The sequence below is a fragment of the Canis aureus genome, chromosome 32, assembly GCF_053574225.1.
Source record: "Canis aureus isolate CA01 chromosome 32, VMU_Caureus_v.1.0, whole genome shotgun sequence".
Classification (NCBI taxonomy): Eukaryota; Metazoa; Chordata; class Mammalia; order Carnivora; family Canidae; genus Canis; species Canis aureus.
In genome coordinates, this window is record NC_135642.1 from 36,560,791 (window position 1) to 36,585,172 (window position 24,382).

A 24,382-nucleotide genomic window follows, 5' to 3' on the forward strand; every position below is an offset into this window, starting at 1 on the left:
TACATAAAGCTTTACCCATGTAGATGGCTAAGGAGAGTGGAATATAACTGACAGTAAATGGATTTTTGCCTCAAAATGAAATTCTTTTTTGGCTTGTTCTACCAATAAAGATAGTAATGTAATCTTTGGCTTTTCCATTTAGCTTGTTGTCTATTGATTGTCTGTTTGGTTAATTAAACTCTGATTTATATCTTATGTAAAAAAAAAAATCTCCTCTTAGGACTTCTTACTAGTATATGTGAATGGATCTGCACCTCCGACTTTTGAGCCACTCAACCTTCCTTTCCCTTCACAAGGGATTGGTCCGATACACTGTATTTGTCGGTCTTCCAAATACCAGCATGTAAAGCTTGATCTTCTTGAGACTGTTTATCTTTGCAATTTGCTAATTCATTTGAAAGATCAATGAGAACATGAAAGGTTCTCTTATCATATTTTCACTTTTATTGCATCTATAATAAAAATGTTATTTTAGTAAATAAAGATGGCTCAGTTCATTGCAGAGGTGTTTTTTTTTTTTTTTCCATTATCTTCAGGTAGCACCCAGAGCCAAAGCCAAAGCATATGAAGTTAAGTCACACTGTGGTTTTTCCAGCTTCTTTTAAGAATCTGGAAGCTACAAGTCCGAGTTACCTAAAGAAGTGATCATTTTTCTGATAAATACAAAGTCAGTAGCTTTATAGATAGGCAATATATATAATTCATTTTTAAAAAACATTTAATTTATTCATTCCTGAGAGAGAGAGAGAGAGGCAGAGACACAGGCAGAGGGAGAAGCAAGCTCCTCACAAGGAGCCCAATGTGGGACTTGATCCCGGACCCCAGGATCGTGCCCTGAGCCAAAGGCAGATGCTCAACCGCTGAGCCACCCAGGTGTCCCTATAATTCATTTCTATAGGAAAAAATATTTTTTCTGATACTCATAGGAGAACTTGTCATATAAAAATATTTATATTTGTAAAATATGCATCACTTTAAACAAGTAACATGCTCCATTTTAGTATCACATGAGACATACTTATAAATCATCCAGTAGTAAAGTAGTTAAATATGAATTTTTAACTTCTGATTGAAATGGAAATTATTTCTCAAATATCCTGGATAATTCCCTTATAGAACTGAAAGACTAGGGGTACCTGGGTGGCTCAGTCACTTAAGCATCTGCCTTCAGCTCAGGTCATAATTCTGGGGTCCTGGGATCAAGCCTTGCATCACATTAGGCTTCCTGTACAGTGGGGAGCCTGCTTCTCCCTTTCCCTCTGCCCCTTCCCTCTCATGCTCCCATGCATATTTGCTCATATTCACGCTCTCTCTCTCTTTCTCTCTCTCTCTCATGTGCTCTCTGTCAAATAAATAAATAAAATCTTAAAAAAATGGAAAGACTACACCTCAATTTGACTCAAAGAAGGGTTATTACATATTGTTAAATAGCTCTCATATAATTTTATCATTAGTATGAGTGAAGTAGTGATACTTTGCATGTCTTTCTGAAATTCTTATATTACCTGTGTGAGATTGAAAACGTAACAACCAAAAAAAAATTTTTTTTAATAAAAAAAAAAAAAATGTAACAACCATACCCAAATTTACACCTCCAAGTGAATATTCGTTCCTTTAAAATAGCTAGCTGGGAAAGCTGTTAAATTATTTCAATGATGTTACTGTTGGTATGGTCTCTTCTTTTGAAACTCCTTTCAGAGCAACTATACCTATTGGTGAAGTTCAAGGGGATTTTAATTTATCTGTTTATTCATTTGACAGATATTTATCAAATAGCAACTATCTGCTAGTTATCCTTATTTCTAGATTGATGAAAACTTAAAACCAACAAGCAACATGCCCCTGGCCTTCTGTTTACAGTCTAATGGTTTTAGTTTGTGGAACTGCTAAAAACTGGATTTGGTAAAGATGAAGGATGTTAGTGAATACCATTTTAGTGAAAGATCTTATGCTGCAAGGAGATTGGTTTTTCTTTTTTACTTAGTAAAATGGTTTTCAAAGTGGTATCAAAAAGAATTTTTAAAACAAAATTCAAACCATTTTGAACTCTTAAAGTATCTTTGGAATAGACTGATTGCTTGTCTTGGTACTTAATTTGAAGAATAACATTCATTTAGATAGTTGTTAATATTACTATTTTACTTTTTTAGCTTTTTAATGTATATTTTGGATCTTATATTAGCCACATTTTGTTTGGTTAATATGAAAATTCTAAGACAGAGTCCTGGATTATATTTGAGAAAACTGTTACACAAGGTAGCTACTTAAATAGGGTTGACCTCTTGATCTTTAGTTTTGTGTATATATTTAATTTTACATAAAGTGCAGAGGCATGGCCTGCCCTTGACTAGTTTCTTTCAGTTTGTGCATGTATGTGATTATACACCTGGAAATAAAATGGAAATACCTAGTTATGCTTCATCTGGAAGTATGATATTATGTCATAATAAAATTGGACTAAAAAACCAATTCTACCCTTGACATCCAATGCACAGTGTAAAAAGAAGAGAAGAAAAAAAAATTCTCACAGAGAATACACAGAGGAGGAGCCCAATGCAGTATTGTGGTGGTTTTATTTATAATAATCCAACATATCTGTCTCTACAGGGGGATCCTTGGATGTATATAGAAAAATTCCAGAGCATGTCCTTGGAAGAATTGCAATAGCAGTGAGTATATATGGCTTCAACCTTATAAATTTTGGGTGATTTAATCCTTCTAGTCAAGTCTATTCTCCTTATATCCTCAGGATGTTTTCTTTTTCTTCAATCCTTATTGACCTCCAGGGCCTTCTCTCTCTCTCTCTTTTTTAAGATTATTTATTTATGTATTTGAGAGAATGAGAGTGTAAGAGCATGAGCCAAGGGGGAGGGGCAGACAGAGAAGGAGACCAGGTTCCCCACTCAGCGGGGAGCCCCACACCAGTCTTGATCCCAGGATCCCAAAATCATGACCTGAGCCGAAGGTACATGCTTAGCCAACTGAGCCACCCAGGCACCGCTGACAGGGCCTTCTTAACTCTCTTGTCATTTTTGCTTTTTCTTGTTTTCATAGACCAACCCACAATAATAACATAATCACATGACATGCTTCAGACTTACGGGTTCTGTGACCTATTTTATTTTCATGTGTATACTGACCTTAGTACACTTGTTAACCAGTAAAATTTCCAGGTTCTTCAACAAGGAAACAGTTTGGGGGACATTTTGTAGTTATAGGCATATGATTAGAAAATACATTTCAAGTCCAAATTGTTAGAATAAAACTATTTATAAAAAACACTACTTTATTTTTAAAGATTTTTGCATACTTTTTGTGTTCTTGGTTTTTCGTTTTTTCACCAACTATACCTAGGAATTTATTCCCTTTGTGATTAAAAGCAGTTTTTCTGTTTTCTAAATTCACACATAAATCGATGAAATAACTAAACTTACATTACTATAAGCTCCACATTTGAAATTTGGAATAATATAGGCTAAACAACATTTGAGAAAAGTCATGGGGTGGTGTAATAGTAAACAGTTGCTAAACTAAAGGCTCTCTGATAACTTAAGCAGTCTAATGCAGAACAAAGAGATTATATCATGTACCATTTAATTAAATGGCTGCTTTTCGCATTCATTATACATCAAACTGACAACTCAAATCCTTTAATCCAACATGGACACTTATTTAGTCTTAGTTCATTGTAATTCACAGCTTTCCTTTTTTCTTTCTAATTACTAGTGTGAACTGCCCAGGGTGATGAGAACTTTCTTTTCTGATGCTATTGCTAAGTAGCTTCTAATCTACATGTTTAGGTAGATGAGTTTAGTATGAAATTTGAGTACCTAAGTCACTATTTTAGATGAAAATAAAAATGTTTCATTTCCTCTTTTAATCTCAGAGGGGAATGAATGCTTTGTGGCTTTTGGCAGTTCTTGGCTCTAAAGTTTAATAACACGTATAATAAAGGGCAAAAAAAGGCAAGGATACCAATTGAAAAAGAAAAAAGTATATGAGTTCTATATACTCAATTATGTGTTGAACTTGGCTAAAATAGGAATCTGCCTTCTTCAGTTAGAGAAGCATGTTCTTCCTAGACTTCATAAATCTTACCTCCCTCTTGTATAGGGCATCCACACAAGGCCATTGGTCTTTTCAATTCTACTGGAATGAGAAGCCTGCAAAGTGAATGGAGTCAGCAAAAAATAATAATAATAATAATCTGGCTTCAAATACTGTGGTTACCTATTGGGTAATCAAAAATATGACAGAAATTATTTTACTGAAAGGCACTTATAAAATAAGTGCTAGCCCAAAGCATTGTTTACATTTGCCCTTACATTTTTAAAAATTAGGGTTTTTTTCCCCCCTAAAATGTGTCCAGTTTCTTTAGCTTTTATGGCTCATCAGGTCATAGTAATGAAAACTGCCTGTGGCCAGAGTAAAAGAAATGCTTTTGATAATTTTGCTCTTCATCTGCCACTTTTTATAAACTCTGCTGGGGTCTAAGCTTGTATAATGCCTCCAAAGCATATTTTTAAAAAGTAATTTGATTAGGCTACAAACTTGGATAATCCTTTGTTGCAGCTCACACACACAAATGGAAGGATTCCCCCAATCAAAATAAGACTAGCAAATTGATGGTTTGTAGGTCATGGTTTGCAGCATAAATATTCTCGCAGCCTGACTGAGTTTCCAGTATCCTTAGTTGTCTTTCTTCTACTGTTCTGAAGACAGATCTGCATTGTTCCCTTGAGTTCCCTCTACGAGGCTGAGAAAGCACATGGGTGCTCTTTGCCATGTCAGAAGCAACAGAATCAGATGAACAAGGAGAGAAATAGGTGTTTATTAAATACCTCCTTGTGCCAATTGTTGATTGTTTTATGTGTAAATATTGTATCATTTAGTCTTTATAGAAAACTCTGTAAATTGTAGGTTATTGATCATATTTTATACATGTGCAAGATGAAGTGTAGGACAGTTCAAGTTATCTATAACTAATCAGTAAAGATTTAAACCCAGTGCTGTTTCACCCCAGGCCTCATGCTCTTTCACTGTGCTTTCCTAAGAGGATGAAAAAAAAGGAGAGGAAGGGCTGAAAAGGAGAACAGGGTTAAAGAGAAAAAAATAAAGAGAAAAGAAAGAGAAATATATGAGAAAGGAGTGGAGTGACACATACAATTGCTTCAGATTCTTTTCATGTCTTAGAATCATATCTAGGCATCTATCTCTTCCTCCCAAAGTTAGCTTTATTTTCCGGGTTCCAATAATCTAGCATGCTGCAGATGCCCAAAGATCCAAGGTTTGTTACAGGATGGACCCCTGTCAGCCTGTATGATATGCTGTTCAAATTTTCTCTTGTAGGATATATGGCAAGAGAATATTTTTCTAGGAAAAAAAAATTCACATAAATTGGCTGATTTCAGCCTTCCAACTTGCTCAGTGATTTTTACCTGCTTCTATTTGAACATGGTCTCCTAGAAAGAGGAATGCCTTTCTGCCATTCCCTGCCATCCTGGTGCATTTTATTTTTCCTTTCATTTCTGAAGCAATGACACTGTGTACTGTATTTTGAGTGCTAATGTTGATTGAAGTTGTCCCTGAAAGGATGTGCACTTGACATGTCAAGGAGTGAGTGATTGACAGCAGATATAAGTACTTTTAGTGTCAAGGCTTTGTCAAGTTATTGTTGTGAAACCTGGCCTACTGAATACCAATAATATCCTCTAGAATTTCAATGGACAGATTTCTAGCCCCCTGTACACTGCTTTTTATATGCTTCTAAAGGAAAATGTAGTCTATATTGACAAAGTTGGAAGAATAATACATTCTTTTTGAAGCTCTAATAAGATTCATAATTTTAGTAAGTATCATGAAATCAGTATTTGGTTTTACTTTTTTTCTGCCGGATTATCTGAATATATCAGTTGCCTTCCCTTCATGTGTTTTCTGGCTATTCCTTTTTTCTGGGACCAATTTTTAGTGGTGAACCATCTTTAATGGGAAGGTTGTATAATATGCAACTAAGCTCCTAACTTGAGAAGTTTAACCCTATTTCCAGAACTCAGCGGTGGTTACTTCTATGCTAAATAAGATGGCCTCCTCCTACTACTCAAAGAGTACATTGTTTTCATTATTGTTGTTATTTTTTTATATTGTTGTTATTTTTGTAAACATTTAAGGAAATGCTTTTGCCTGTTGGTTGTCATTATTACTATTATGATATTTTCTCTTTTTTTCCTACTGTCTTACTGTCCAGAACAATGTGTTTAATTGAAATGTCACTTATTCCAAATCCTGGAAGAAATAATCTGCTATAAAAATGGATTCGGTTCTCTTAAAACAGACAAACACCGTGGAAGTGTTCATAACTTACTAGCAGATATTTCAGGAGAATATCCCCCTCTAAGAAAACAATTAGAATGTTAATCTCTGCTGAACATGAATTGATATATATTTTACCTTTTTCTAGATCTTTAGTATTTGGAAATTTTTTTATCCCTTTGCATTTCTGTTTTTAGTATTGCTCTTAGTCTTTCTTGATCAACTAAAATCCTTTCATATTTAGCCCCAATCATCTTTTCATCATTTTCAAAATATGTATAATGGTAGGTTTCCTTATTTTTATAGTCTTGACTCTCCTAAAATTTTCTATAATGGTGGGTACTTTTAAATTCTTGAGTGATAGTGGTTCATTCATTGTATCTGATATTAAATTATGAATAGTCAGCCCTGAAATTGATATGTTCATACTCATGCACATACAGGGTCAGTAGGAGTGAATAAAAACACATGCACCCCCTTTTACAACCATTTCTATAAAAAGATTGCTAAAGCATTTAGTGATTAAACTTCCCACATAAAAGGCAGCACTTGTACCCATGTACTTAGGGTCTTAGAAACATCTTTTTTTCAGAATCTTATTTGACTAATTACTCTTAACATAAGCTGTTCAATCAAAACTCCAATCTTATTTGAATGTTTGTATTTTCTCACTTTCTTTTCTTTCTTTTTTTTTTTTTAGAAATTTTATTTTATTTTATTTAAAAGATTTTATTTATTTATTCATGAGAGACACAGAGAGACAGAGAGACAGAAACACTGGCAGAGGGAGAAGCAGGCTCCATGCAGGGAGCCCAGTGTGGGACCCGATCCAGGATCGGGATTCTGGGATCACGCTCTGAGCCTTTCAAAGGCAGATGCTCAACCACTGAGCCACCCAGGTGTCCCTCTCACTTTATTTTCTTGACCTGCCCTTTAAGCATCTTGCATCCGCCAGACTGGCTTGTAAGGCTAATCATCTTGATATACTGATGATATACTTGATATACTACTTGAGTATCATTTAAAACATTTTTTTGGAAACTTTTTAAAAAATTATTTTAAATTTACAGAGAAGTTGTGAGATGCTTCCTCCAGATGCCCCAGTTATTAACAGTTAACTACATTTGGTTAAAAAAAAATATATATATACGTATTTTTTTACATAAATATACATTACACACACACACACACACACACACACACATACCCCGACACATACACATATGTATTCTTTTCCTGAAACCTTTGAGGGTAAGTTGCAGATATGGCGCTTTACCCCTAAATACTTCAGCTATATATTTCCTAAGAACAAGGACATTCTCTCACATCATCACTGTATACTGATCAAAATCAGGAAATTAGCATTGATTGGTACAAAACTATTATCTAATCAGCAGTCCTAACTCAGATTTTGCCAGTTGTCCAGTAACAATACCCTTTCTAGACCAAAAGAATAAAAATCTCTGGTCCAGCATTCAGTCTAGGATTACACATTGTATTTAGTTGTCACATCTCTGGTCTCTTTTAACCCAGAGCAGTCTCAGTGTTTCTATGTCTTTCCTGACCTTCCTTGATCTTTTTGAAGAGTACGAGGCCCCAGCACTTGGACTGTATATTTTTACCTTGGCCTGAACACTTTCGTCTCTTTCCTTCACATCATTTGAATCTGTTACTTAGAGCTCAGCACTTCAGTAAAGTCTTCCTGATTATGGGCAAGAAAAGCCATCTCTGTTCCACCCATTGCCTTCATTCATTAACTTTCAAAAAAATGTCTTTCTTAATCATAAATATCATGACTTTAAAAAAAATCCACATTCAGAAGTATAGAAAAGGAAAGCCTTTCCTCCCTGCCCACACCACCAACTGAAGATGTAGTAGATGTACTTCTAGGTCATCTTACATGCATAGACATTCATTTTTTTCATTTACCATGCTTTAGCTTCAGGACACTCTAAGCCCACAAAAGGAAGGGGGGCTGTAGCTTATACACTTGACATCCTCAAAGAGCCTGGTGCAGAAATGGGAGACATTCAATAAATGCATATTGGGGTTTTCAGAGTTTTAAATGAAGAACTGTGGTTGATAATGATTATGTGTATAAATGTGGAAAGTTCCTGATAAAAATCATCATTGTGCTGTTTCTCTTTCTTAAATTTAGGTTGTTAAAGGCCTTACCTACTTGTGGAGTTTAAAGATTTTACATAGAGGTACGTACTGTGCTTATGAGTTCTGACTTAATTGTGAGGTTGGGTGGGGAGCTCTCCAGACACTTTGATTTTTAAATAAAATAAATGATCTGATATTTAAGCCAACTGATATATTTGGTAGTCAAAAAGATGGCTGCCTTATCAATGTTTTTCTTATTTTCTCTTTCAGCTGCTCTGATTTAGATTATGAGCATAGTATTTTTGTGGGTACCAAACATGTAAAAAGATATTTCATAGTATTTGAAAGTGACGGGATCTTATTCTAATCTCTAACTCTAGTTATTGCAAAGCCTTCATTTTCTATACAAGTGCATCCCTTCCTCTTATTAACACTCCAGGTATCACCAGATGCTGTTCCTTAAGAGATGGCTTCACCTACCTTGAAAGTAAAACTTTAAATAAGGAATCAGTGAATGCATCAGAAATTAGTTCCCCGGTCTGTTAACAGAACACAGGAGAAAAATAATCAGATAACTGTTGAATGTTGTAGAAGGAACCCACCTCTGTATTTCCAGTGTTCCCAAAATGTCTGAATTCATTTGGAGCAAATTATTAAATGAGAAACATGACTAGAGCAAAACAACTTTAGAGCCTCATATCACTAACAGTACTGTTTAATTTTACACATCTGTTTAGTCCCGCTTTATGCACATTTGGGGAATGCAACAGCATACACATTAGATGTGATTAAAGGAAAGATTTTTTTTTTTTTTTTTTTAAGGTATAGGCTTTGCGAGAGGAAACAATGGATGCTTTTAATCACATCTGTCACTAAGGGTTGTTTTTGTTTTGGTTGTTTTAATATCCTAGTGATTTCAGATTTCTTCTTAAATCCCTCATCCTCTTTTGAAGAGGGTGTGTAGATTTTGACAAGTAAAACTTGCAGCTCTTGAAGGTGTTTATGCAGATTAAATAGAATAATAAACGAAAATTTCTCGTAAAGCTAGTCCCATCTATCTCTAGAGTATAGTTGGTGCAAAATGTAGACATGCAGGGTGGGTGAGCTGAGTGTTACTTAGTGTTAGTGTTACTTAGTGTTACTCTTCCTGGGAAGAAATCATCATGTGAACACATCTGGTGGGTAAGAAAACCAATGGAGCATTTTCACCACCAAGGTTAAGAGAGAATGGTATTTAACATAATATGACCTATATTGCTTCTAGTCCTTGTACTCCCACCTCCCCACACTCACCCACTCATAAAGTGGTAATAGCCATTTTAATAGCAGTTAACACACTGGTCAGTTGTTGTCATTTTATTGACTTTTATGGACATCTGCTATCCATTTGACAAAGGAACCTGAGGAAGGCATCAATTCTCAATAGCAAAGCCTTCATTAAAAGGACCTTGCCATGGAAATGCAGACATTACTGTTAAAGTGATCCTTAGGATCATCCTATATTCTAGGCATATAGCATACTTCTGGCTTATAGTGAAGTCTTCCTAGCCATAACTTTCTGTGAGCAATCTTAGTAGTAGTAAGAATTATAGTGATAGGGAAATACTGTTTAGTTGTTCTGCAGTCATCTTTGTTTTTTCTTCTTTGCAATCACTGATTTTAGTTTTACTGTTTGTTTTGGAGAAATAATTGAATTTTTCTTTGAAATGGGATCTTGATAGGCATATTTCAAATGGACTTATGCCTAGGATCTAAAAATAAAGTCTAAGGTGTATATCAGATTCCCAGAACAAGCATCTGTAATCACATGGGCAAGCGTGGTTGACCAGAGCCTCTCAGAGGTCCTCCCCGCTCTGGATGCAACTTGATCTAAAAAACGGTTCTTGGGCAGGCCTGGTCGCTCAGCGGTTTAGGGCCGCATTCAGCCCAGGGCCTGATCCTGGAGACCTGGGATCTAGTCCCTTGTTGGGCTCCCTGCTTCTCCCTTTGCCTGTGTCTCTGCCTCTCTCTCTCTCTCTGTGTCTCTCATGAATAAATTAAAAAAAAAAAAAAAAAAAGGTTCTTAGGTCATTTACTGCAAAGTCTTCACTTTCTTTCTTTCTTTAAAAAATATTTATTTGAGAGAGAGAGAGGGAGAAAGAGAGAGAGAGAGAGAGCAAGCCCAAGTGGGGGAGGAGCATGGGGAGAGGGAGAAGCAGAATCCTTGTGGAGCAGGGAGCCTGATGCAGAGCCCCATATGGGGCTCAGTCCCAGGACTCGGGGATCATAATCTGAACTGAAGCAGACACTTAACCAACTAGGCCCCCCAGCACCCCAAAAACCTTCCCTTTCTTTATAATTGCATACCTTCCTCTTATTAACATTTCAGATATCACCATACACTGTTCCTTAAGAGATTGCTTCACATACCTTGATGGCCTTAATGGCTTTCTTGACTGAGGACATAAAGGTTTCAAAAAGGAATCCTGGACTTACTTCTCTTTTCAGCCTTTGCTGGCCGGCTCAGTTCCTACATCACCCCTACTCTGCTATGCCACTAGTTAAGGGAAGAAGATACCTGTGAGGGGCTAAGTGGGGACATTGGGAATAGGCCAACAAGCCCTCCCACAGGATTTCAGTTTTAAACAAATCCCATGGATGAATGTGCATCTGCATCTATCTAAATGGAAAGGCTAATGAATGACAGTGTGGTGAACACTTATTCCCTATAATTATGGGTCCTCAACTAAAGAAATAATATGCTGTGGTAATACACCTCATTAAATATATTTATCTGCTTAGCTTTAGAGTTTCCTAGTTATTTATGGAAACTTTTGCCTTCTGGATTTAAAAGCATGTGTTTTTATTGAAGAGTGGAAGAAGCCAGGTGTCCCTGTAGACTTTTGTGAAGCATTGTAATGAGAAATTTACTCCAGACTGAGTAGTTGTTAACTTAATATTTTAGAGGTTTTGTCCATATTTAATAACTTGGATTCCATAAAAATAAGATTAAAGATGCCTTTTTATTTACCAAAAAGCTATTTAATTTTCTCCCTGATTAAAAAATTATGGCTTTTTAGATCAGTTCAATCAGGCAATTAAAGATCAGAGCTTCTAAGTTCAGCTGAGGCAATTAAATAGGTAATATACTTGTTTATACACTTTTGCTATATAAGCTCATTGCTGTACCTTCTTAAAAGCCCATATACTCATTTTTGCTTTCCCTAAATGAATGATGATGGGAATTCTAGCTGAATATGTGTCACATTGTCAAATCAAAGGCAGTGGTCCTTTTGCAGGGGTGGAGGCGGGGGAGGGCTGCTATAGGTACTGTGAGAACAGAGTGAACAGAAGATGGTGCAGAAAAATGCTCATGAATGATCTAAGTTTTTTTCTGCTTTGTCTTGGTATAAGTACCTGTGTTCTCCTCCAATAATGATATTTTGTTTCCTACAAATGCTGCTCCTAGAGCCAGGGTCTTGTACTTAAGAACACAAATTTTAAAAGGTGATGTAACAGAAATGCATTCAGCTACCTAATAAAAAGAGAGAGAGAGAAAAAAAATTCTCACATTTAAATGGCTTCCTTGGAATACTGCAGTCCTAAATTTTTAGCTGTAAAACATAAATGCATAAATAGTATCTTTTGGAATTTATAAAACACAGTTAATGACCTCCAGACAAGCTGGTGAAAATTAAGAGTCTTTCCTGCAGTGCATGTTCAGTGAGGACTGTAGAGTGGAATGGACTCTGAGCAGCAGCAGTAACAGCCCACCCACCCTGCGGGGCTTGTTAGTCTGGCACAGGTTTGTTTCTTTGATGTGTATTATGTCCACTGGACTTTTTTTAGGAATTAAAGTATGACAGTTACTGTTCATAATGGATTATCAAATATTATATTCAATAAGTTTTTTAAATTTTTAAAGATTTTATTTATTTGAGAGAGAGCATGAGTGGGGCAGCGGGGATGGGTAGCAGAGGGAGAAGGAAAGGGAGAGGGAGAAGCAGACACCCGCTGAGCAGGGAGCCCAATGCAGGACTTGATCCCAGGACCCTGAGGTCATGACCTGAGCCAAAGGCAGATGTTCTTCTGACTGAGCCACCCAGATGCCCCATCAATAAGGTTTTACTATTGTTTATTTTGTTCTTTTAAAGACTTGGTTGAGGTATATGTGCAAGTACTTCATAAACTATCAAATGCTAATAATGAGCACAGGTTTTTATTATGTAATAATTATAAATTAATCACTTCAACCAGTTAGTAAACACATACCACTTCTAGATTAAGCTGGGGAGAGAGTTTATTTTTCTTTGTATTACTGGGTCAAGATTTATGAAAACCTTTTCTCTGAGACGTGGTATCACATGAGGAACATAATTATTAAAAATGTTTGAAAGTTCCACCTAGATTAACTACTGTGGAAAATTGTCTTTATTAAACAGCACATGTGTGAGCCCTGTAAGCATAGCATATACTGACTGAGTAAAAACAAAGAAAATGAACAGTGAGAAAGTCTAGTAGACCAGATTTGACATTACAGCAAACATTGCAGCTTAACTTCAAAACATACATCGCCACTAATGAGGTGAGAGCCCTGCATATTAATAAACCTGCAGCTCCAGCCATAGCCATCATTACCCACATCAAACATAAATACAAGATTAACACCTGTGCCATTTCTTTGGAAGATGTGAGAATGCCCTGGCAGTAACTGCTCTCTCTTTCCCTGAGGATAAAAAATAGAAATGGAAGGGTAATGAGAATAGAGCTTAGATTAAGAAAATAAAATTGGCAATCAGGGTAGGGCAATCTTACACAGATGGAGAAGTTTATAGAAAGAAAAAACCTAGATAGTTGGTGTCCCAAGACATTTTTGGTATATATGAACCTGGTTAATTTCATCTGCTTTTTCTACTAGGAGAGTTTTTTAATGTTTTTGTATTTTATAAAAATATTTTTTTAATTTTAAAAAAGATTTTATTGTTTATTTATTAGAGAGAGAGAGAGAGAGAGCCCCCACACACATGCGGAAGGGCATGAGCAAGAAGGAGAGGAAGGGCAGAGTGAGAAGGAGAGAATCTTAAGCAGACTCTGCACTGAGCATGGAGTCTGATGCTGGGCTTGATCTCACAATCCTGAGATCGTGACCTGAGCCAAAATCAAGAGTCAGATGATTAACCAACTGAGCCACGTAGGCACCCCTATATATTTAATTTTTTATGTTATTCTGAAGGCAAATGCTATGCAAATAGATATATGTTTAGACAGACTAAGTCTTGTGGTTTCAATATGCATGTTAGAAATGTTATCTTCTACCCCTAGCTTTACTTTTTATAAATCTGGCCTCACACAGATCTTCTAATTGGTGCTACCTTAGATGCCAAAGTCTTGTCATTATGTCATTCATTTAGCATCTATTTCCTACCTACTATGTTCTAGGCACTGCTCTAAGTACTTGGAATACATTAGTATTAAAAAAAAATCCCTCACTCATGGAACACATTCTAACAGGGGTGGAGCAGGGTTGGGAACCAATCCATAAATAATAAACAATAAAAAAGTAAATACAGTGTGTTAGAAGATGGTTAGTAATATGGAGGGGGATAAAAAGTAGATCAGGTGTGGGGCAGCCAAAGGGTAGTACAGTGTTCACCAGGTAGGCCATGTACAGAAGTTGAGATTGGAACAGGTGCTTGGAGGAGGAATAGAGCAGAAGACACCAGGTGGGATGTGTCTGGAGTATTCACAGAACAGCAAGGAGGCTGGTGTGTTGAGTTAGCAACTATTACAGTAATCCAGATAAGTTACAGAGGCTCAGATCAGGGAGACAGTTGTGAAGATGGGGAGAGGTAGTCAGATTCTGGATATATTTTAAGTATGGAACCAGTAGAATTTCCAATGAATTGCTTGTGGGTATTAAGAGAAAGAAAGGAGTCAAGGTTGCTTCAAGTTTCAGCGGTAGTTCAGTATGCTAAAAAATGTCTCCTGCTACTTTTTTCTGTTAAAAGGCAGCCCTTCACTAAAATTAAAGAGAAAACAGATAATGTAAGTACTGGCAAGAATACAGAGCAGCGGGAACTCTCACACATTGCTGGCAGGAATATGAATATGGTACAGCTGCTTTGGGAAACAGTTTGACACTTTCCTGCAACATGAGCCAGTAGTCTCACTCCTAGTGGCTTTACTCACAGTCCCCCCAAAATGGAAAAAACCCAGATGTCATTTAAATAACAAATGAATAAACAAGCTGTAGTTAATCCATACAATGGGGTACTACTCAGAAATAATAGAGAACAAACTACCGGTAACATGTGACAACATAGATGAATATCAAATACTTTATGCTGGGTGAAAGAAGTCCGTCTCAATGGGCTATCTCTTGTGCAATCCACTTAGAGGACATTCTGGAAAAGGCAAAACTATATGGATAGAAAATGCATGGGTGGTGTTGCCAAAAGGTAGAGGACAAGTTGACTATAAAGCCATGAGGGAAGTTGGAGGAGTGTTAGAAATGTTCTATATCTTGATTTTGGTGGTGGTTGTGTGACTGTACATATTTGTTAGAACACAGAGTTCTATATACCTGTTAAGTGTGAATTTTACTACAGTAAATCAGATCAGACTTAAAAAAGGAAGAGAAAGAAGGAATTCTTTTCTTAGCAGTGTGGCAGAAGCTGTACTGTAGAAAGAAGTTTCCCCTGCCAAAAAGGCAAACCATTGGTTCAGAGGGTCTTGGTGATTGTCATTATACCTCATGGTTCCCGAAAAATCCTACCTATGTTTGGTCTAGCAAATCAGTAGGTTGGGAAAAAAAAATCCTTCATGATTTAAAGGACATTTGCAATGTCAGAAAGAGAAAGAGAGAGCGAGAGAGAAACTTAAAAGTAGTTGGTTTATAGGCCAGCAATTGGGAGCATCTGGAAATTGGACAGAATTTTCTTTCATTAGTTAAGCCATTTTTTTCCCTTAGATATTAGTAAAGAACTGCAGGTGTGCAGCACTGACTTGGTCCAACTTGGACAACTTAAAAAGCTTAATTTCTAAGAAGAAATAAAGCTTTATTTGAATTCCCAGTTCAATCACACTGATTGAACTGCCTCATTGTGTGACCCTGGAAAGACAGGTCTCTCTTCCTCCCTGGGTCTCAATTTCCTCTTATGTACATTGAAGGGATGGCTAGATGATCACTCAAGTTCCTTCAAGCACCACGATTCCATAGTCAGTGATCCAAGACAGAAGTATGACAGGCTGGTGGGGTAGGGAACAAGGCAAATCAGAGAGGTAGATGGGAGAAGAAAAAGATGGGGAATCCCTGAAAATAGATTATGCTCTGAAAATAGTAATAGTAGTAGTAATAGTAATAATAATGAATATCTATTAAGCATCACTCTGTACCAGATACTGCCCTAAGTGCTTGATATGTCTAAACTATTTTGTGTCCCTTCAAAGTAGAGAATTCCTGGAAGTGTGAAATCGTTCAAAGCTGAAGAAGAGACACTGTGAAATGCAAACATATAATTGAGAATGAAAACAATGTGACTTATCTAAGAAAATAAGTGCTTTTGGGTGCCTGGGTGGCTCAGTTGGTTAAGTGTCTGCCTTTGGCTCAGGTCATGATCCAGGGGTCCTGAGATCAAGCCCTGCATCAGGCTCCCTACTCACTGGGGAGTCTGCGTCTCACTCTCTCCCTCTGCCCCTCCCCCTGCTCATACTCAATCTCTCTCTCAAATAAAATCTTTAAAAAGAAAAGAAAAGAAAAGAAAAGAAAAGAAAAAAGAAAAGAAAATTGATGCTTTCTAAACCAAACTGGTATAGTAAAATCAAAAGACATCTTTAAGGGAAAGAGTTTTTCAACTACAAATACTGACATAAAATATTTTCATTAACAAAGAAATTATTGAAAAAAACATGTTGAGACACAATGTGGATGGAAAGCAAGGGCATTTTTAAAAACTCTTTTTATTTTGAAGCAATTGTAGATTCACAGGAAATTGCCCCAAAAGGTACAAGAAATTCCCATGCAAGGGCATCTTTTTCAAGGAAGGAATTTGGAAGAGAATTGGAGGCTGATAATCCAAAAGAGTAGGCATGTAAATGTTAAATATATATGTTTGCAAATGCCTTTATGTTAAGATCAGTATAAACTTTAAGGTTCAAAAAATATTAGAAGAATATTTATATTACATCCCAAAATTATTTTATTATATTTATTAAATGAGAGAAGAGAATAGGATGGTAGAAGTAAAACCTTTGAATTCCTAAGGAAAGAAATTTTCATGTCAAGGTGGCAATGTTAAAACTATACCTTAGTGTATAGTGAAGTTGGGATTTTTGGCAAAAACGAATTAGGGAATGATCATTTGCTGGATAAAGTGATTCTTTAGGTAAAGGATTGTTGGAAAGCATTACTATCAGTAGAAGACTAACCTGGTTAATTTAACTTATGAGAAATGTACACAAAACTTTCATAACTGTTGCTTTTGTAGAGATTTACTCTATGTGTGCTTACTCTTAGGTTAGAGTGAGTTTTTTATCTAAGCCATATTTTTGCTATCTGGAGGAGCAGTCACAGCTTTTTTAAAAGAACTGGTTAGTGTTTGAAGAACCCAAGTCATTTAGGAAGGAGTCATCCCCAGTTGGTTTTATGTTGGACATGAGAGGATGAGAGAGCCAAGCTCCTTCCCTGAGCTCCGTGACTGTTTTAGTCAAGTGTGTTGGGAAGCGGCATTTATGTTAAGCAAGTGCTAGTGATAGAAGCACAGTTACCTTGGCTCTTCTTTTTAAATCCTTCAAATATTGCCCTTTAAATGTAAATATTAATCACATGGCAGTGCGGTAGTAGATCATAACTCATGAACATTTGTGTTTTTGAAGAAAAATAGACTTAGCCCATTAACTGAGGTAAACAAACTAGTTTAATGACTGTGGGTTGTTGGTTTTTCTCTAGCTCTGACAATCCACACAAATGAACGTATCTACAAATTAAGCCTCCTCCCCTACGTTGGTCATTCATTCTCTTTGCCTCGGGTAATCAATGGGGATTTCTGTATTTGCAGTAATGATCTTCAAAAGACAAGAAGCCTCATATGACATTACTTAAAAGTATTTTAAAAGAATACATGTCTAGAATGTATAAAGAACTCTGAAAACTCAACAGTAAAAAGACATGAAGAGACATCCCACTCTTGAAAAGGATATACAAATGGCAAATAAGCACATGAAAGGATGTTCAGCATCATTAGCCAAATTAAAACCACAATGAAATATTACTACACACCCACCAGAATGGCTAACATTTAAAAATAGTGATAACACCAAATGTTGACAAGGATGCAGAGAAATTAGATCACTGATACATTGTTGATAGGAATATAAAATGATATAGCCCCAATGGAAAATATTTTGGCATTTAAAAAAAATTTTTTTTAAGATTTTATTTATTTATTCATGATAGACACACACAGAGAGGCAGAGACACAGGCAGAGGGAGGAGCAGGCTCCATGCAGGGAGTCTGACGTGGGACTCGATCCTGGGACTCCAGGATCACACCCTGGGTGGAAGACAGGCGCTTAAACCGCTGAGCCACCCGGGCTGCCCAGCATTTCTTAAAAATTTAAACATGCAACCACCATACAACTCAGCAGTTGCACTCCTGAGCATTTATCCCAAAGACGTGAAGACAGGTTCACACGGAAACCTGTACCCAAATGTTCATAGCAGCTTCATTCATAATAGCCCAAAAATGGAAACAACCCAGATGTCCATCAGTGAATGAAGAATTAAACATTTTACATTTCTACTGTATAATACTACTCAGCAGTAAAAAGGAATCTTCCAGAGAATTATGCTGAGTGAAATAAAAGCCAGGCACAAAAAGTTACATACAGTATGATTCCATCTTTATAATATTTTTTAAATGACAAAATTACAGAAATGGAGAATAGATTAGTGGTTTCCAGGAGCTAAGGAGAGTGTTTGGGGCCCAGAGGGGAGTGGGTGTGGCTAGAAAATAATATGATAATGGACATGTTCTCTGTCTTGACTGTATCACTGTCAGTACCTTGTTTGTGATATTGTACCATAGTTTTACAAGATTTACTATGGATAGAGGGTATACAGGATGTCTCTGTATTATGTTTTAAATTCCATGTGAATCTCCAATGATCTCAAAATAAAAAGCTTAATTAAAAAATACGTAAACTTTCTAGTTATCTGTGTGGGTGGTCTACTTAATCAGAGATGGTTTTTCTGGACTTAACCTTTTCTTTCTCCTATGCATCCATGATAGGATTTATCATAGCAGATTCATCCCTTTTAGAACATCTCTAACAGGGTGATGAACCCAGGGGAATTACCATGCAAGCCCCCCTCCCCCAGTTCTGAAATGAGTACCCGTAGAAGCCTTAGAAGAGAGAGAAGAGACCAGGTGCCATACGGGGAAGGAATGCAAGTGGCGGGTAACGGAGGCGTCACCTCCCCTAAAGCTGAGGGTTGGGATTTAAAGTCCATGATGTGATCGCTGTGTGTTTTGACTCACAGGTTTTTATAGTTACCCTAAAGTGAGCCCCTGGCGTTAATGGTGAGCCCTTCCAACCGCCCAGCAGGATGAATTCTGTAAGTGGCCTGATGCGTGTTTGATTCACCAGGTCCTTCAGACAGCTCTAATCATAGCTAAGTCTTGTAGGCAGACCATGAAGTTTAGTAACTTACCCTAGGAAGAAGAACACCTGTTTGATGGTCACTTCTGTTGGTGAGAGGATGGAGGCCAATGTTAATGTACGGCACTGGTTACATGCCACTGCAGGTTTATTAAATGAATAAATTGAATGATAACTTTCTGGGAATAATGTTTTTCTCCTAGAATTTCTTCTAGAAAGAAATTATAATTTTATGTAGCTTCATTGGAAGTTATCCTTTGTTACCCTTTCTAGTATTAAAGTAAGAGATTTATCCTCGGATGGAAACTCTCTGCCATGATTATTGAGCAGTTATAAGACTTCTCCACACCTGTTCGTTTCTCCAAAGACATAGTTTGAAGTGATCAGCACTATGGAAATCAAGTCCATTATTTGGCTGTTGGAGTATTAAATTCCCTCTGGACTATGTGCAACAGTAATTATTATCATTCATTGAATGCCTTCTGTGTGCTACTGTATTAGATCTTGTGTGTATATTCTTTCATTTAAGCTTCATGACAACCTTGCAAGAAAAGTATCATGCTGGGACGCCTGGGTGGGTCAGTGGTTGAGCATCTATCTGCCTTCAGCTTAGGGCATGACCCCAGGCAGAGGGATCATGACATCAGGCATGACATCGGGCTCCCGGCGGGGAGGCCTGCTTCTCACTCTATGTCTCTGTGTCTCGCTGTGTGTCTCTCATGAATAAATAAATAAAATCTTTAAAAAAAAAAGTATCATGCTAGCCCCATTTTCAGATGAGGAAACTAAGGCTCAGTATGGCTAAAGGATTTAGTCCTAAAAAAGATAATCGGGTTGGCAGTCTAACAGAAGAACTCTAATTTTAGGGTCAGACCCAGGTTTATGTTCTGCTTCTGCCTCTTAATTCAACCTTAGTGTGTGACCTTGGGCCAGTTCCTTAACTTCCTTGAGGTCACAGCACGTGCCTGTCACATAATAGCTATTTTATAGTTCAAGTAACTGCTTCACAAGAAAAGCAGCACAAGGTTCTGTAAGAGATAGTTAGAACCTTCCCCAAACTTTCCTTCTTATCTAGTTTTCTGTGAGAAGTGGAAAAATCTGAAATAAAACATCTGAAGATCAGCCAGCTATTAAATGCCAAAGCCAGGATAATAGTCCAGCTGATAAATTCAGATGAGATTTATCTTATAAATATAGTGCAGTTCGTTAAGGCTTAAGACTTAGGATTAGAGGGGCACCTGGGTGACTAAGTTGGTTAAGTGTCTGACTTTGGCTCAGGTCATGATCTCAGGGTCTTGGGATCGAGCCCTGTATCAGGCTCCCTGCTCAGTGGGGAGTTTGCTTGTCTTTTTCCCTCTCCCTCCATCCCTCCCCCTGCTTGTGCTCTCTCTCTCAAATAAATAAATAAAATCTTTTTTTAAAAAAGACTTAGGACTGGAGACTCTAGTTGTGTAGTCTTAGATAAGTAATTTTATTAACTTGAGCCTCAATTTACTCATCTTAAATTGGAGCTAATGATATTTATCTCAGTGGTTATAATGAGAACTAAATGAGTTAATAATACATGTGATGATAGTGCATTTAGCTCAGTGCTTGGCATATACAAGTGCCACAGAAGTATCAGCTGCTAGAATTTTTATTTCTTTTCTCCTTTTTTTTAGGGGAGGGCAGGGCACATGGAGAGGGAGAGAGAGAGAATCTCAAGCAGGTCCCATGCTCAGCACAGAGCCTTATATAGACTCAATCTCATGACCCTGAGATCATGACCTGAGCTGAAATCAAGAGTCGGACACTCAACCGACTGAGCTTCCGAGGCACCCCTGGAATTTTTAATTCTTTTAAACAGTTTACCAGAGTTGGTCTTGTGGACATGCTTCTTCAGGTCAAGTCTATAATCAAAATGTACCTTATAGTTTACTTATGCATTTAATGTAGTAGTCCATTGTTTTCTCTCCTTTTTCGCTGAAACACTTTTGTAGTCCATAGGAGTCTTAAAATTCGTGGTATGTCAGATGTAGGGAAATCCAGAGCTGGGGCAGGATATATGTCCCTTCTGACTCCAAGGAACTTGTTCCTCCATACCTGCTATTTCTCGCACACTGGCCAGAATGTATACCTATTACTAGGTAGGCATCTAAAATCCCCTGGGCCATAAAGGAGCCTCTTTTACGTACTGTGGAAGGATTGAGGGAAGGCAAAAGCTGTTTTGCCCTTGGTATCAGCCTCGTAAAGGCTGCATATCTCTTGCCTTTCTCACACATGAAGGAGAAAACCAGATTTGTTGGCTGCATTCTGAATGGAATCCTGAGACTCTAGATAATAGCCGCCATCTCAGATAGCTGGTTATACTGCTTAATTTTATTTAAGGCTTTTCAAGAATATTTGGATGACCTACCCTTTATTATGTGATGGAGTGATTAGAATAACTTTTATATTGCATTGTGGTTTTCTCTTATGTGCGTCCCTGTTGTGCACAGATGAATTTGTAATGCAGAATGTCAGCATAGTCTATATTTAATTGTACCTGCTGTTCTCATTCATTAGAATGCAGTCCCCAAGAAATAACTAGATAGATATATTAGTTGTTGTCTTTTCATAAGACAATTAAACTTAATGAAAGGAGATTCCTGCAGCACCCTTGGAACAGCACTGGGAGAGGGTACCAAGAGGGGAGACCTGCTAATGTGTCCTCTGGCTCCTAGCAAACTAAAGTGCTTCTTGGCATACAAGCAAAACCGTGTAATTGCTTTATGGAGAGAAGAAGTTGAAGAGTTTATTTCTGCCTTCATTGTCACCCACAACAGAGCCACGTGCCATATTTCAAAACTGAACTCATGTTCCTTTAAGAATTGTAACCATGCCTATTTCTAAACACATCCAGTGAGGCTTACACATGAAAGTACAGAGCAAATTAAATATTTTAAGTATAAACAAGAATGGATACCAAAAGGGAACAGAAGTAGCAGATATCATGAGCACTTGATACGAAAAGATCACTGCAAAAAGGGAATTCTCGATTTGTGTGGTTTTCCTTTTCTGACAGAAAACAGTGGTAGCTTGTACAAAGTCAACATTTTCTTTGGAGGTAATCTTACCAGGAAATTAGCATGCAGATCCCTGTACAAAAGCACATTGGGTGACTCCAACTGTAGTTTAGCGAAAGTGCTTTTATTTATCTGTTTTGAACAGCCCCCTCGGCACCCAGCCACATCCTGACCGAGGGTAGCCTCCCACTCTGACCCCTAATTGTGTTGGGAGCGGGGGCTGGGCTGTGGGCGGCGGGGCCCTTTTGTGAAGAACTGCTGAAAGCACATGCTCTTGTGGGCTCCGGTCTTTATTAGCAGGCTTCAGCTTGATGCTGTTTTTGTGGATTGTTTAATGGCTAATTGATGCAGCATGTGTCGAGATACAGTTTCTTGCATGAGGCGGTTATGGGTGGCAACATGGGTTGTCTCAACATGATACCAATTTCCACAGTCAATTTGGTCAATTCAGTGAAAAAAAAAATGAGTCAGTCCAGCCTGAAAATCAGAGCAGTTTCTGGAGGTTATTGAGGCAACTATGGTTGGGTGACCAAATTTTTCATGTTTGAACCAGTCATTTTCACATTTTGTATACATAGCCTTAGCCATTTGGGGAAATAGTCTTAACTACACAGAAGTAACACTTAAAAATTAGTGTCTTTAAACATTTATAATCACAGTCAGGCCTTCTAGTTCACATCAGTTTTGATATCATATACTATATTCCATTTTGCCATTGGCATATAGTATATGATCATTGTAATTAGCTGAAGTTTCATATTTTGTTATAAATAGAGTAGAAAAGTAATCATGGTGACCATCAAGCAGCTGAGACACTATGGAGAATAAGGCAAATTATATTTGGAGGCTGATTTTTTACACAGTTTTATTGATCTGTAACTTACATATCATAAAATTCACCCATTTTAAGTGTACGATTCAGGGATTTTTTTAATAAGTTAACAGAATTGTGCAACTATCCTCATAATCCATTTTAGAACATTTCCATCACCCCAAGAAAGTCCTCATGCCCATTTGCAATCAATCCCTGCTCCCAGCCCCAGGGAACCACTAATCTATATTCTGACTTTATAGATTTGCCTATTCTGAACATTTTTTTTAAGTAAACTCTGTCCCCAATATGGGGCTTGAACTCACAACCCTGAGGTTAAGAGTCACATGCTCTACTGACTGAGCCAGCCAGGCGCCTCAGTATAAAATCTTTGCTATCTCACTTCCTTCACTGAGCATAATATTTTTGAGGTTCATTCATGTTCTACCACGTCATCCATTTATTTTTATTTCTGAGTAATCTATTGTATGGATAGATCACATTTTATTCATCCATCTGGTAATAGACATTTGGATTGTATTTAGTTTGGGGCTAATCAGATAATGCTATTATTCACATACAAGTCTTTATTTGATTCTGTGTTTTCATATCTCTCGAGTAGATACATGGGGGTGGTTAGTAGCTTTAAGTATTTGTAATCAGAGTGAATCAGGTCATCTGGTACATACCAATTTTGAGAAGAAATAACCATTTTACTATTGATCCATGGTTTATGATCAGTGTAGTTAACTGATGTTTCATAGTTTGTTAAAGATGGAACAGGAAAGAGGGGTACATAGGTGGCTCAATTGGTTAAGCATCCAACTCTTGATTTCAGCTCAGGTTGTGATCTGAACCTGAACCAGGGTCATGGCCCACATCAAACTTTGTGCTCAGGGTGGAGTCTACTTGTCCATCTCCCTCTGCTCCTCCCCTGCTCATGCTCTTGTGCACTTTCTCTCTGAAATAAATAAAATAAAAATAAAAATCTCTTTTAAAAAAGTAAGAAAGTGACCTAAAAAAAGTAAGAAAGTGACCACAAGGGTTATATGCTAAGTTTATGCTTAATTTTTGAAGACACTTTCAGGCTGATTTTTATTCAGTTAGAGGGTCCTATAGAAAACTACCTACTATTATCTTATGCATGACATGAGACCCTGTTTGTAAATTTTTTTTATTCTTCTCACTCTCTAATATTTTTCTAATCTTCTGAGCACTTCAGATTATTAAACAGAACTACATCACAACTGCCTATTATCTACTGCTGCAACTCAAATACTCATTACATCACCAATAAAAAGCCAAGCTTACTGTGAAATCTCACTGAAGGAGTGGGCAAATATTGTGACAGGTGATGCATGTTGTGATTGGATAATTGTTAACTCTTCTGTGATCCCAGCTGAACAGCACTTGCCATTCTCATGGAAGCTTGTCTTCAGGTAGAACTCATATAATAAAAATGAACTTTATTTAG

At 37.2% G+C, this 24,382-nt stretch overlaps 1 protein-coding gene across 8 annotated transcripts in view; it reads left to right on the top strand.

Moving 5' to 3' along the window:
- The window catches only part of MAP2K5 (mitogen-activated protein kinase kinase 5), a 257,977-nt gene that overhangs the window by 107,696 nt on the left and 125,899 nt on the right, over window positions 1-24,382 (top strand). For all 8 annotated transcript variants that reach the window (XM_077881620.1, XM_077881621.1, XM_077881619.1 and 5 more), the window contains 2 exons: window positions 2,608-2,669; window positions 8,468-8,516. In XM_077881620.1, coding sequence (XP_077737746.1) covers window positions 2,608-2,669; window positions 8,468-8,516 — 111 coding nt within the window. The remainder of the gene's footprint in view (window positions 1-2,607; window positions 2,670-8,467; window positions 8,517-24,382) is intronic.